Below are 16,271 nucleotides of genomic sequence, written 5' to 3'. Positions count from 1 at the left end.
ATTTAATTCTGGACCTGGCATAATGGCTCAGTGGCTAAATCCTCACCTTACATGTGCCAGGATCCCACACGGGCACTGGTTCATGCCCTGACCGCTCCACTTCCCTTATAACTCCTTTCTTGTGTCCTGGGAAAGCAGTAGAAGATAGCCCAAGGCTTTGGGACCCTGCACCTGCATGGGAGACCCAAAAGAGACTCCTGGCTCCTAGCTTTAGATCAATTCAGCCCTGGCCATGGTGGCCACTTGGAGAGTAAACCAGTGGATGAAAGAAAGATGTAGAATTAAATCTTTTTTTTTAAAAAAGATTTATTTTTATTATTTTTTATTGGAAAGGCAGATATACAGAGAGGAGAGACAGAGAGGAAGATCTTCCGTCCGATGATTCACTCCCCAAGCAAGCGCAATGGCCGATACTATGCTGATCTGAAGCCAGGAGCCTCTTCCGGGTATCCCACACACGTGCAGGGTCCCAAAGCTTTGGGCCGTCCTCGACTGCCTTCCCGGGCCACAGGCAGGGAGCTGGAAGGGAAGCGGGGCTGCCGGGATAGAACTGGCGCCCATATGGGATCCCGGGCGTGCAATGTGAGGACCTTAGCCACTGTGCCACGGCGCCGGGCCCGAATTAAATCTTTTTTTAAAAAATAATATTTACTTGGGCCTGGCAGTGTGGCATAGTGGCTAAAGTTCTCGCCTTGCATCCACCAGGATCCCATATGGGCACCAGTTCTAATCCCGGCAGCACCACTTCTCATCCAGTTCCCTGCTTGTGGCCTGGGAAAGCAGTCGAGGATAGCCCAAAGCCTTGGGATCCTGCACCCATGTGGGAGACCTGGAAGAAGTTCCTGGCTTCGAATTGGTGCAGCACTGGCCATTGCAATCACATGGAGAGCAAATCATCGGGCGGAAGATCCTCCTCTCTCTCTCTCCTCCTCTCTGTATATCTCACTTTGTAATAAAAACAAATAAATCTTTTAAAAAATATATTTACTTATTTTAATTGAAAAGGCAGATTTACAGAGAGAAAGGGAGACAGAAAAAAGATTTTCCATCTACTGGTTTGGAAGTGGAGCAGCCAGTGTGCAGCATTTCATCACAGCACCCGTATGAAATGCTGGCACTTACAGGTGGAGGATAAGTGTATGGCCATTTTGCCAGCCCCTTTAATTTTTCTTTTTTTCTCACACAGGTATTTGTGGGATAAACTTACAATGTGTATAGATTTGCTTATACTTTAAGAACTTGGATACACTACATTTTCATTATTCTTCATTTCAAAATAATTTCAGACTGTGCAGTTTTTTTTATTGATCTGTAAGTTAGACTGAAGCACATTCCTTAACTGCCACACATTTGAGTTTTACCATCAATTTTCAGTAAATTCATTGAAAATGGTCACTGAATGTATTTCTTTTTAAAGATCTGTTTTATTTATATTTGAAAGGCAAATTTACACAGTAAGAGAAGAGAGAAAGAGAGAAACCTTCGATCTGCTGTTTCACTTTCCAAATGCTATAACAGCTGGATCTAGGCTGATTCAAAACCAGCAGCCAAGGACACAGGTCATTCTCTGCTTTCCCAGTCCATAAGCAGGGTGCTGGGTCAAAAGTAAACAGTGAAAGACTCAAACCAGTGCCTGAATAGGAGGCCAGTGCCACAGGTGGAGGCTTTTCCTACTATGCTAAGTGCTGGCTCAATTGAATGTATTAATATCTCATGTAGCATGACTAATTCGGTAAATATTCCACATGCTATAGAGGGAAAAACAAACTGTGTCCCGCAACTGCTTGGTGCAATGTTCTCTTCACATATTTATGTCTATTGTATTAGTTGTGTTCTTCAGGTCCTTTAGATATAGACTCTTTGGTCTATTTGCTCTAACAGTCAAATAAGAACCCTCTATTATTAGATTTCCTTGTGGTTCTGCAAAACTTTTTCTCTACATTTGAAATACCTAGATAGAAATTTGGAAGTGGCTGTACCATCATAAAAATACTCTACTTCACTGAAACTGTTTTAAATTTCACTTTGACATTATAGTTACATTAATTCTCATGTAGAGAATATTTATGTAATACACTTATACTCAACATTCTTTTAGTATTTCCATGTCCTTACACTGCAGGTATGTTTTGAAAGCAGGATGAGTTTAGTATTTTCTATCTAATCTTTAAGAATGTTAATACTTATTTACACTTTTTTAAAAGAGAGATTTTCTATTTGAATTACAGAGGGAGAGAGGGATGGGAAAGAGAGGGAAAGGAACAGATTGAGAGTCTGGGAGAGAAAGGGATCTTCTCTCCCTGAGTTTCCTTTTCAAATGGCTGCAGCAGCTATGAGTGGACTGCACGATGGCCAGGCCAGAGCCAGCAGTCCAAAACCCCATCTGGATTTCCCAAGTGGGTAGGAGGAGCCAAGCACCTGGGCCATCTTCCTGTTTTCCCAGGCATATTAACATGGAATTGGGCGAGAACTGGAGCAGCCAGAGCTAGAGCCACACTTCAAGGTGGGATGCCAGCATTGTAGAAAGTGGCAACACTGTAGAAAGTGCCCAACACCAGGCTCTACTATTTATATTTAATGTAATTATAGGATAAGTCAGGGCTTGCATCTATTAATTTGCTATCTGATTTCTGTTTGTTCCACTTCATAACAATAAGCATTATTTTCTTCTTTTAAAATCCTATTTTGGATTGATCAGTTATTTTATATATTTTCCATTTATCTCCTGTATTAAGTTTTCACTCATACAATACAGCTCTTGTAGTGGTTATGAGCAGGTTTAATAGATATTGGATTTATTAGGATCTAACAAAAGTTGGTAATTTTACAACTTTCAGGCAATAGGCTCTTAAAAGTATATTCACTTCCTTTGCCCCTTCTCAACATCTGTATGGGAATCATGTATGATAATCTTACATATTTCATACAAGTACCATTTATTTGGTAAGACTAACTACCCAATTCACATTCAAAATTGATTTTGAGAACACTCATACTTTTGCACTTTTGCTCTTTTTTCTCTTTCTGCATTTTCTTCTTTTCAAAAGATGTTTATTTTGTTTTATTTGAAAAGCAATAAGAGACAGAAACAAAAAGTTTTCCAAATGCTGGTTCATTCTTCAAACGCCAGTGACAGAGAGGGCTGGGCCAGGCCAAAGTCAGGAGTCTGGATTCAATCAGTCTCTCTGTCTCCCATATGAGACTTATGGGCAGCACGGGTGCAAGCACTTGAGCCATCATCTGTCTTTTCCCTGGATGCATTACAAGGAATCTGAATTGGAAGCAGAGTGTTTGGGACTCAAATTGGCACTCTGATAAAGGATGCGGGTTTCCCAAGAGGTGGTGTAAATCACCATACCACCCATGCTGGCTCCATTCCTATATTTCCATTTTTCTGTGTAAGATTATTTTTATTCTGCCTTTAGTGTTTTTTTCAGTGTAGGTCTGCTGGGAATAATTTCCACCACCTCCCCACCCCCGCTGCTTGAAAAAAATTCATTGCATCACCTTTTCTAGATTTATTATTTTACAGAAATCAGCTTTCAATGTTATCATAAGCCTTTTGATACTAAAACGCCATTTGTCCCTTGATACTTTTAATATCATCCTCTGTCTTTGATTTTTTAGCTCTATAAGTTTCCCGAGAATTGTTTTCTTTGTATTTACTCTACTTAAAAAAAGTTCTCAGTCACTATTTTTCTCTGTTTAGGAAAAAAAAAGAAGACATTTATCTATTTATCTATTTGAAAGATAGAGTGACAGAGGCAGGGAGAGACCAAGAGAGAAAGAAGAGATATTCTATACAGAGGTTCATTCTCCAAATGGCCACAATTACCAGATCTGGCAAAGCAGAAGCCTGGAACTCCATCTGGGTTCTCCACATGGTTGTCAAGGGCTCAAGGGTTGTCATGGTTGGGCGATCTTCCTGTTTTACCTGGCATATTAGTAGGGTGCTAGATTGCAAGCAGAGCAACTAGAACTCAAGCCAGTGCTCTGATATGGGATGCCAGCACCACAAACAAGAGGCCACACAAGCTCAGAGGGTTCTAATCATTATGTGTTGATAATGAGTTTACCCCATGGTCTCTTGATCTTCTTTGTGTCTGCAATTACATGTGCATTCATCATGTGTCTTATTCTGACAAGTCTATATTTTTCTCTACATTCCACCTCTTTTGTTCTTTGGAATCATGCCAGGAAACAGATTTACCACAGAATTATATCCATCATATGTGGAAAATACTATAAAGTCAAAACCACATTTAATACACTTCACCTGCTGGACATCAAAGCTTAGTGACACAACACACCTCAGAGAATCTGTTGCTGACCCTCCTGGCTTACTCACAGGTGTGCTGCATTGCTGCTGTCCCCATCATGAGATTGTATCATACTGCTTATCACTGGCACAGAAAAAGACCATCCAAATTCAAAATTCAAAATATGGCTTCTATGGAATGTATATTTCTTTCATATCATGAAGTTGAAAAACTTTAGATCACTCATGCTAGGTTGGGTATTGTCTGTAAATTCCATCAACCTATCTTTCAGTTTACCAGAATACTTAACTACTAAGTTCAATATGCTGCTCAATCTTACATTCTTTTTCTGGTTCTCTCTCTGATAAATCATTTACCATTGACGTCATGTGCTGAGAGGCAGGCAATAGGTACTGTATGAACATGTGATATTTGTCCTCACAAAAGTATAAGGAAAACAAACTAAATTAGTTAACTGTGCAATGTTAGCCATTCTGAGAAGTGCAAGATTTAAAGCATTAAAGTCTAAATAAATAAGTATACTTAAAAGAAACAGAATACTTTATAAAGGTCCTATATAAGTTACCACCACTTATGTCATGCTTAGTATTTTTAGAATACTGCATGGCTCACATTGACTTGATATTGAAAGCATAAAAATAAAAAGACACTTACTCTCTTTCTTTTTCAGTCAGCTTGTCATTGATATTATCTTTGATTGTTGATCTAGATCCCTTATGAATTATAGGATATCTGAGGGGCACTTGTAGGAAAAATGAAATCATGGAGACCAAATGTGCAGTGTAACCAAGGGCAACAGCAATGCTTCCATCATCTTTTGCTGTAAATTCAAAAGCAGAGGAAAAGAAAAACAACTAGGTATCATACAAATAAAATGTTGAGATAATAATAAAACCATTCCAAAGAAGATCTTATAAAAGTAAACAGTAAATAAAATATTAAACATTTATCTGAATCACATAATTTGCCCAATTTCAACACATTAACAAACCTTGAAACTTTATCTACTAACCATATTTAAAATTATTTCCTAGTAATTCATGTGACAAGAGCAGCATTTTATATATATATATATATATATATATTTTTTTTTTTAAGCAAGAGTTCCTAGTGTACCGAAATATCTATTACTTTGTTTTCAGCATATTTAAAGGGGAAATACTTGAGTCTGTAACATGATATAAAAACTAGTTTCAGAGGCTTTAATATAACATGGTACATAATCACTATACATTTTATTCATGAACAACTCCTTAGGTAATATAGTTGTAATACTGTATTACTGCATAATATTAATTCCAAAATGAAGTGAAATAGACTAATATACTTTTTGAAGGTATGTATTTGATATTGATAAAAACAGTGCTGCACACATAAGCTTGTGATTTTTTTTTACATGGGAAAAGGGGAAAAATGCTTTAAAACAAAAACAGTCAAAAATATGTCAAAACCACACTATTCACACATCATTCTATTTAAGCAATTTGTTCCAATAGAAGCAACTATTGGAACAGAAACCACTTGTCTTGCAGTCAAGCGTATGTATTCAGCTTTTGAAAAGGCACAGAAAATTGTTTTTAAACTCATCATCCAGATTTCTATCAACATGTATCATGTGACAAATCATGATTTAAGGTCCTTAAAACTGACAGTACTACAGCAGGAAGTTTTAAACTTCCCCAAGAAGGAAGGAAAAACTTAACTTGGTCTATAGTGGCTTTAAAATACTTTATAATGTACACATGCACTCATATTAAAATATTGAATTTATAATCTGGAATACTGCAGTTGACTAGAAAGGAATGGCTGAAATGATGAAGACCACCATGATTGGACTATTTTGGGACTTCTAGGGGTGCCTTCCACCTCAATCATAAATACTATAGTTCATGCTCCTTTTTCATGTTTTCTTTAACCGTCTAAGCTCTATCTCCTTATGGTAGGAATGCCATTATGGCTGTACATTCCCCACGAATTCTCTGTTCTTGACTACCATAACAGGTTCTTGGTTACTCTTTGATTATTTTATAAAAATAGCTCACTTTATTATATTTTTCCTTTGCATGAAATCGTCTGTAGTTCTTTGTACATATTACTCCTTGATCTTCTAACAGTCCCTAAACTAGTCATCTTATTTATGTCAATCCATTCAAAGTTCAGATGAACAATCTAATGCTTAAAGAGATCAAATGACCTGTCAAATCAATACAGCTAGTGAACAAGTTGAATTGACACCGAATTCTCTACCTGGGACCACTCTACCATATTGTCTTGAAAATTCACTGTTAAGAAATTAGTATTTAATCATCTTCTCACTTGGGAATTCAGAATACTCCAAGCACATGGCACATGCCCACAGTCTCAGTTTCTATAACTTTTGTTTAGTAAGTGAAAGAATGCATTAAAAGTCTTATGTAACAATTTACATAATGTTTAAGAGAAAATGAGCTCCTCAACTGTTTTCTCCATCTCAACAAAAAAGCCTACTGCATTCATTTCATCTGACTACTGAATCATACCCTTACTAGAATCCTGTATTTTTGGAGATGATGTCCTATTCTCTGGTTCCTCGTAAGTACTTTGAGAAGCACTTCTGCACCCCATTGCTATAGAAACCTGTACATTATGCTGCCTTAGGGACCACTAGTATTTGGCATTATACATATACACACAGTATTAAAAGCTAGGAGAGACCTTAGTCTGACATTATCAACTTGGAGATGAGAACAATGAGCTCCAGATGTTATAAATGATTTGGTCAAACCTATGGAGGTTAAAAAAAAAAAATCAATGGGCAATGGGAGATATGGGAGAACTGTTGTCCATGACCCAGCACTTAAAATATCTATTTCTGGAGTCAGAGCTGAGACTGGGAGTTCCTTCACAGGTCACTGAATCCTGCCTCCTGCTTTCATTAAAGAATAAGACTTTCCCATTAAAAATACTATCAGTAAAAGAACTTGATATTTAAGAATTTTTTTTGAATGGCCAAAAAAGAAGAATTAGGACAAAGAAAGATAGCAGGTGGCTGGAACTGTGTTACAGCAGGCCAGGCTACCACCTATCGTGCCACCACTCCCTGGGGGTGCTGCTTTGACACGCAGGCACTCTACTTCTGATCCAGCTCCCCACTAATGCACCTGAGTCCTTGGGACACAGAAGAGGCTCCAGGTTACTGGCTTCAGTCAGGCACAGCCCTGGTTGCTGTGGTCATTTAAAAAGTGAACCAGAAGATAAGAGATCTGTCTGTCTTCTTCTAACTTTGTCTTTTAAATAAATCAACATTGTTTTAAAAGGACAGTGTTATGCTAGATATGTACTTCTTTAAGTGATACAAAGTTTCACTTTTTGTATATAACACGTTAGAAAAAGATTTGAAAACTTCTAAAAGTAGTAGAAAACTTCTTAATTAGGCATCCAACAGGTGAAAGGCAAATTATGAATTATAGGAAAAACCTTTAATGTTAATCTACATCTATATTTGTCCATTTTCACACAATCCACCTCACTGTTAAAAGAACACAAATTTGTCATTTTCCATTATCTCCTCACAATGAACAAATCATTTTGCCTATGTTTAAAGCAGGCATCCCAAAGAGAAACTTACACACAGAAATCAAAACCAAAGGGAAATAGCAAATGATGATAATTAAATAAAATTGAAAAGCAGCTTTGATTCAGGTTATTCACACTTATCATTGTTGCAACCACAAGATTCCCCATTTCACCTATTAAAAATCCTAGTTTATTTCCCATTCCAGGCCATCTCGCTCCACACAACTTCACTGTTAAACTCTGTGGTGTTGGATTTCCAATATTGAAGCTTTATATTAAAAAGCATTTTAAAAGGACCACGGGTGAAGCATTATAGGACCCAAGGGCATTCCAATATCCTCAAAAGGAAAACCACCTCCTGGTAGGGAAGTCACTTTCATCACCCCAAGACCACTGAACCTCCAGTGGGAAACTGTGAGCTCATGTGGTTAATTATGGCTATTGCAGGCCGTGCAACCTCAGATGTCACATTCTCTTGCCAATCATTTTAGCTGAAAAACCAAAAGGTTTAAGGTTTCCAGCATTCCAAGATCTGAAAGACTTTTTACCTGCCAAAGCCCAAACACAGCTCTCTGGGGTGTGCTTTTCCAGTAAGCATTAGTGACGTCCGTAACACCTAATGTACAGCAGAGGCTTGTGTTTCTTGCGCTGCTCTGTGGGTTAGGAAGGTCACAAGAGATAGTTTTGTTGGAGAGACAGAGAGGGAGGGAGAGTGGGGGGACCAGTCAGGAACAACAGTGAACTGTAGGATTCAGGTATGTGAAAAAAGATCCTAATTCAAACAATGTCTTAAGGTGCTTAAGACAAAAACAAAAGCGGCAGTTTCCTCATAATAAATATTTCTGATTTGTTTTTAAAATGTAGGAAGCCACTCAAAGCTGCAGCCTTTGTGTACTCTTTATTTCAAATGTTTTTTAATTTAATTTTTTGTGTAATTTTTGTGACAATAAATTCCACAGACATGCAATGGCCATGACAACATTACAAATTAATTTGAAAGTTCCTTTGATTTATATGTTGGACAAACTATTAATAGTCAACGGCATCCGAGTACAATAAGTGATCTAAAAGCTCTTACCATCCTGCCTTCCCAATCACTGAGGCAGCTGATTTGTTAGGGAACCAAGCACCCACTGATCCAGACAGGACAAAATATTTAAGACTCTAATCAGTGCCACAGCATCTATGGAATCAATCCATGTTCTCAATGAGATACTGTTTGACATATGGACTCTCCTTTCCAAGAAATCATGCCTGCACAAAGGAATACAGACACAGAGGGAAATCTGGGTCTCATTACCACAAAAGGCTCTCACGTTATGGATTACTAAAAAACGCACACGCACAAACATTTTTTTTTTAAAAAGCCAAATGTCTAAGTCAATGGCTCTCAGGTGAACACCCTTCACTGGATAGTTTTCTTCCATTGTGTCCAGGTCTCACTGGAACACAATAATAGTAACTTACCCACCTAGAAATCACATGATTGGTCACTATGGTGCAGCTTCCCAAACAGTGTCAACCCATGCAGAATAACTACCCCAGCAAAATCTGCCACGTGTCAAGGAACCAGGCGTGGAGTTTCTCCATTCTAGTCTCTCCCAGAATGCAGCTATTACAGATTACTAACAAGTCAGAAGAAGTTATTATTTACAGCAAGGAAGAAATCTGCATCATGATCGGAATTGGCTTTTACAAATTTGATGTCCTCAACTGAACTGTAATCTCATGGAGCCAGGATCAGTGGCTTAATCTGTATATGCTCACACCTGGCACACAGGAGACATTTAGAAGATCTGCAACTGCCCTGCAGAATACTAACAAACACTTTTACAGTGCAATACAATATATTCTTGTTAAAATTCCTGATTCTTGAGAATAACAGAGAATACACAGGAGCTTAGAGAAAAATTTCACATTTACTTTATCTGCCATTTCATTTTTCAGCAACACACTAAATAGTAGGGAGAAAGAATTTAGAGCTTGCTGGGCACTACAAGTGTAGAAAGCCATAAAAGCTATGAAAAACCAGGAAACAAAGCACTTCAAAGGAAAACAAAAATAGAATCTAGAAACTTCTCAGAGAGGATTAAAAAACAGACCACTCCACTGATAGGAATATTTCTGCTTCTCTCACTACCCGCTGTATTTAGCAACCACAGTAACTTTAAAAGTGTAACTCAGCTCATGCTGTCTCCCCATTTGAATTCCTTCAGGAGTTTCCCACTTCACTGAGGATAAAACAGAAACTGCCTACAGTGGCCTCCTCATCCTGGTTGACCTCTGTTATCTCCACTAACTTGACTCTTCCCCTTGCTCATTGTGTGCCAATTACCAAGATCCGCTGGTCTTTTCTGACCCTCCTTGCTTCCGTCCTGCATCCCCTGCCTTCTCTGCTTTGCAAATAATTCCATTTGTATTTACTGAGTCTGCCTACATGAAAAGCTCTTTCAAATGCTATTTCATTTACCCAACACAGTGAATTAGAGATCTAATTCTCATTTTACAGGTAAAGAATTTAAGCTGTGAGCTGACATAATTGCCTTAAAACACATGGCTTTTCTCCCATACCGCTACCCGGAGTTTCATCAGACATGCCAAGGCCATCTTCCTCCATCACAACCCTTGTACTTGGTGCTCTCCCAGGAGTGCTCCTCCATCAGCTGTAGCACAGCTAGCTCCTTTCAGCTTCCGAATTTTCTGGTAAATGATTGTCTTTAAGAGATCTTCTCCTGAGTGCTTTTAAAGTAAGTCCCTTTTAGACACTTGGTGGTGTCTATCAGCGGTAGCCCTCAATCTGTTATACAGACCAAAGAAAGAACCCTCAAAACTCAGTGCTGTTGCTATTTGTTCAGTGAATGAATATTCTATATCCCAGTTCAAAGTCTGCTTATTGAATGAATGGATGAAAAATTTTAAAAAGCTGATGTATCATGGGTTTCATGACACCACAGCTTTGCCTAATATTAACACTAGGAACAAGCATTTGGTCTAGCAGTTAAGACTCTGATAAAGATGTCAGTATCCATATTAGACTACCTAGACTTTACACCTGCTTCCAGAGCCTGACTCAAGCGTCCTGCTAATGCAGAATCTGGGAGGAAGCAGTGATTGCTTAAGTAATTGGATCTCTGCTATCCATGTTCAGAGACCTGGACTGAGCTCACAACTTTGGTTGTTGAGGGTACATACAGAGTTAACTGGCAAGTGGGAGCTCTCCGCCTCTCAGATGAATAGGTTTTTAAAAATTAGCAAGTCACACAGAGACCAGAGGGAGTATTGCATAACAGAAACCCAAGCTAGATCAGTATCTTGCTTTGTACTCTCTTGAGCAAGGCACTGAATCCACTTTCCTTATAGGTTTCCTTTGTTTTTGTGAGGGTTAAAGCAATCACCAGCATTGGTGCAGGGGTTAAGCCATTGTTTGCAGTGCCAGCATCCCATTTGGGCTCCTGTTCTCACAGCTTCACTTCCTATCCAGCTCTTGGCTAACGTACATGGGAAAGCAGTGGAGGAGGACTCAAGTTGTTGGGTTCCTGTATCTTTGTAGGAGAGCTTCAGATCAGCCTAACACCAGACATTGTAGCCATTCAGAAAGTGAACCAGCTGATGGATTACCTCTCTATCTCTCCCCCTCTCTGTGACTCTGCCTTTCAAATAAGTAAATACATCTTTTTTTAAAATAAAAAAGGTAAGGCAAGGGCCTGGCGCAAAGGCTCAGTGGCTAAACCCTCGCCTTGCAAGCACTGGCATCCCATACAGGTAGGCAGTACATGTTTCAGGAGCTCCGCTTCCCATCCAGCTCCATGGGAAGGTAGTCGAGGACGGCCCACAGTCTTAGAATCCTGCACCTGTGTGCAAGACCCAGAAGAAGGTCTTGGCTCCTGACTTTGGATCAGCTCAGCTCTGGCCACTGGGAAATGAACCAGTGGATGGAAGATTTTTCTCTTAGTAAATATGCCTTTACAATAAAAACACATAAATCTTTTTTTTTTTAAGATAAGAAGAAATCTTATGCATTTATAAATACTGAAATATCTCACCTAATTTTCAAAGCAACCATATAAGAGGTGGAAAATAAGAAGTTCCTAATAATTTCATACATTAAGAAATCAACTCAAAGCTTACACGAGTTACTCTACATCACATGGCTTATAGAAGGGAAACCAGGACTTGAATTTAGTTTTTCAAACTTCTCATTTATCGTCCTTGTATATCATGTCCTAATTACTTAACTTATAAGGGCTGAAGGTGGTGATTAATTCAGTCTTAAATGGTAAAGAATCACAAATAACAATTTCTGTGTAGGGAAATGGACAATGATCCTGATTAAAACTATTAGTACTCTCTTGTTGAATAACTTCTCCCCAATTATCTAATAGTTTTGGGAATAACATATAAAGATATTTAAAAGGGCTCAAAGCAGTGGATACAAAAAGATTTTAAAACAGAAGAATTACTACAAAATAATTCTATAATATATTTTAAATATTTTTAGATTTTAGATATTTTTCAATTTAAAAGAGGAGAGAAATGATAGCACAACAAATTGAACATGTGGTTGTAGGGATGCCAAAAAGACAAATTTTCAAATACTTGCAGTTTAGCAGGAGAATAAATTTTAAAATGACAACAGAACAGACTAACATAGGGTCACAACTGCATACCTATTTTTCATGAAAATCGAATCAAAAAAATAAGGAGATTATTAGTTTTCTCAAAAACACTGCCATTTCTTTTGCTTAAATCCCATTTAATTTTTTAAAAAAATTCAGACATAAGTGTCAACATTTATTTTCCCATGATTAAACAAAATATTCCATTACAGCTCCTATCAGGACCTTGACTCTATAAATGTGCTTTGGGAAAGGACAGAAGGTGCAAAAATCTTTCTGGACGAAATGCTAGATACCCAACCTTTCCAAATTTATTCTCATACATTACACATGTCAAATCTTTAGAAATAAAATACCTTGGAAGTCCTCGGAATTGGGCAACTTGACACCACATACAAAATAATCCTTATGCTCATTCTGTAAATTTAACACACAAAAAAAGAAATTAATTATTTTTATATGTAAAGAAACTCTAAGTCAAATCTACAGGACTCAACAGGCAGTGTTAACTCAAAAACAATATTGCTGCAAATTTAAGATGTTGTCATAGCTGTTGATGCTGAATAATGGAGATAAAATACATTATACAATTCTCCCTATGTTTACATGTGCTTGAAATTTTCGATAATAAAAGAACTGCAATATAATATTCCAATAAAAAAGATGTCATTTGCAATTGCTGGCATTCTGTATCAGTGCACTGGTTTGTATCCTGGCTTCTCTACTTCTAATCCAGCTTCCTGTTTAAGTACATGGAAAAGCAGAGGCACATGGCCCAATTACCAGGTCCCTGCCACCCATGTGGGAGACCAGGAGGGAATTCTTGGCTCCTGTCTTTCCCATGGCCAGGCCTGACTATTGTAGCCTTTTGGAGAGCAGTGAAACAGTGGATAGAAGATCTCTCTTTCTCTAACTTTCTCTAGCTCTCTCTCTTTTAAAAAAAAAGATTTATTTTTTTATTTGAAAGTTAGATATACAGAGAGAAGAGACAGAGAGGAAGATCCTCCATCAGCTGATTGACTCCCCAAGTGGCTGCAACAGCTGGAGCTGGTCCGATATGAAGCCAGCAATCAGTAGCTTCCTCTGGGTCTCCCACGCAGGTGCATGGACTCAAGTCTCTGGGCCATCCTCAACTGACTTCCTCACTCCTCCAGGCCAAAAGCAGGGAGCTGGATGGGAAGCAGGGCTGCCAGGACACGAACTAGCACCCATATATGATCCTGGAGCATGCAAGGCAAGGACTTTAGCTGCTAGGCTACTGCACCAGGCCCTTGTCTCTCTATCTCTCTCTCTCTCCCTTACTCCTGCTCTCACTCTCTCTCAAGTTATGTTGCCCTACCTTTAACAGAAGTACATATTTTTAAAAATCCTGGTGAATTAATATCCATAAATGACTTAAGAAGATTCTATGAGAAAAGCAAATATTACTTACTCCTTTATCTGAAAAGAAAATCATTAAACTTAGCTGATTAGTTATCTAAAGAATTCTAATTAGTTTTGTTGGAAACATATTTTCTGTACTTATTCTAAAATACCAGGTTAAAAAAATAGCTTGCTGACAATTACTTGGGGAATATCTTAAACAATCCTAGAAAGGTAAGTTAATTAGCAATTATAGTTTTTAAACCAGTATACATATATCTATGCATACATGTCAGAATTGGTCATAGTGGATGATTCAGTTAAGTAAAAACATAAACAAACCAAAATAAATTGGCACCACCAATTGACAGGAAAAAACACAAATTGTGGAACCTAAGACCAACTAAGCTGTAATTTACTTTCCAAACACGTACTGGTTTCTGACTGAATTACGACACAGCTTACAATTAAGACTAGAGCTATAAGAGGAAATTCGTTGCCAAAATATTTCCATAGAAAAAAATTCAAAAGCTGAACTTACCAAATCTATAGGGTAAATATAGGAAAGCTCAGAGAGCAGTTGTCTACAACGAATTGTCAACTGAGCATTTGTCTTCAGAAAGAGTTCTCTAATGAAGAAAAGAAAAAAAGGACATCTGTTAGAAACAATAATTTTGTATGCTTTCTAATATTTACATCCACATCACTAACACAGAAGAGTAAACAGTCAACAAACAGTAGGCCCAGAAACCCAAAATTAGGGGAAAAATGATACTAGCTACCATGACTCCTGAGTAATCTCCAAATATGATCGAGCCCTGAGACTTTTGCATGAGGCTAGAACATGTTGAGAGACGTAAATGGCACAAATAATCATCACTGGGTATCTACTTCTGTATGACAAGAGTATTGCAAAAGGCTTTATTTAATTATTACAGTGACAATAGCAGAATGGCATCATAACTCTTTATAAATAAGGAAACAAGATTTAAAGAAGAGTAAACTGGCAAAGGTCTCAATATTTAAAGAGGATGTATTCTTCCCCCAAAAAAGTATTCACTTTTTCACTCACAACTGTATCTCAAAAGTAATCTAGTACAATATTAGATAAATAATAAAGTAGAAAGAACAAACAAGCACAAAGCCATAGCCTGAGAAGATCCAGCTATTCTTACTTAAGAATACAAGCCAGGCCCGGCGGCGTGGCCTAGTGGCTAAAGTCCTCGCCCTGAATGCACCAGGATCCCATATGGGCACCGGTTCTAATCCCAGCAGCTCTGCTTCCCATCCACCTCCCTGCTTGGGACCTGGGAAAGCAGTCAAGGATGGCCCAAAGGCTTGGAACCCTGCACCCCTGTGGGAGACCTGGAAGAGGTTCCTGGCTCCTGGCATTGGATTGGCTTCTGGCTTTGGATCGGCATAGCACCGGCTGTTGCGCTCACTTGGGGAGCAAATCATCGGATGGAAGATCTTCCTCTCTGTCTCTCCTGCTCTATGTATATCTGCCTTTCCAATAAAAATAAATAAATCTTAGGAAAAAAAAGAATACAAGCGGGCCCAGTGAGATGACTCTATTGAAGGCTAATTCTCCTTCTCCAAGTGCCGGGATCCCATATGGACACCAGTTCATGTCCTGGCTGTTCCACTTCCCATCCATCATCCTATTTGTGGCCTGGGAAAGCAGCAGAGGATGGCCCAAAGCCTTGGTATTCTGTACTTGTGTGGCAGACTCGTAAGAAGATCCTGGCTTGTAAATCAGCTCAGCTCTAGCCGTTGCAGCCACTTTGGGAGTGAACCAGCAGATGGAAGATCTTTTTCTTTATCTCTACCTGTGAATCTGCCTTTCCAATAAAAATAAGTCTTTAAAAAAGAAATTCAGCCAACATATAAAATGCCCTCAGAATAAATTGCCTGCTCAACTGTGTTAACAAACTAAGGAGAGACTTTAGGTCAAAGTATAGAGGAGTTATAGAATAAGTTATTCCTAGTCAGCCCCTTTGATCATATCAGAATTGATGTTACTGAGAGGATTCAGAGTTGGCACTCCTAGACAACCCCAAGGATGGAGCTGCTCACTACACAGACCTAGAGATCAGAAGTTTGGAATTTTCAGTCCTACCTACCCAAACATGGGAAGGGACGACAGAGTAGAGGGTAAAAAATGAAGTGCCATCTGATGGGCTTTCAGATTTGTCTAGGTTCCTAGAAGGGGGCATGCCTGGAGAGAATGAAGACGCTCCATGGCCCCTCCCTCATAGCTTTCCCTTATGCATTTCTCCCATCTGGCTGATCATTTATATCCTTTGAGCATCCTTTATTAACAAGTCAGTAAATGCACATTTCCTTGCATTCTGTGAACAGTTTTAGTAAATTAAATCAACCTGAGTAGGTAGTTGTGGGAACTACAATTTACAGGTCTGTCAGAAGCATAGCAACCTAGGACCTACAATTAGCATCT

General features: G+C 38.5%; 1 protein-coding gene across 2 annotated transcripts in view; it reads right to left on the bottom strand.

Annotated features, from left to right (window-relative positions):
- Positions 1–16,271, bottom strand: part of UVRAG (UV radiation resistance associated) — a 292,819-nt gene that overhangs the window by 110,163 nt on the left and 166,385 nt on the right. For both annotated transcript variants that reach the window (XM_040963924.1, XM_040963925.1), the window contains exons 10-12: positions 14,355–14,442; positions 12,808–12,868; positions 4,935–5,100 (exon numbers count right to left, since the gene is read on the bottom strand). In XM_040963924.1, coding sequence (XP_040819858.1) covers positions 4,935–5,100; positions 12,808–12,868; positions 14,355–14,442 — 315 coding nt within the window. The remainder of the gene's footprint in view (positions 1–4,934; positions 5,101–12,807; positions 12,869–14,354; positions 14,443–16,271) is intronic.

Source organism: Ochotona curzoniae, unplaced genomic scaffold (assembly GCF_017591425.1).
Source record: "Ochotona curzoniae isolate NIBS_2020 unplaced genomic scaffold, NIBS_Ocur_1.0 scaffold_3223, whole genome shotgun sequence".
Lineage (NCBI taxonomy): Eukaryota > Metazoa > Chordata > Mammalia > Lagomorpha > Ochotonidae > Ochotona > Ochotona curzoniae.
This window is presented reverse-complemented; position numbering and strand designations above follow the sequence as displayed.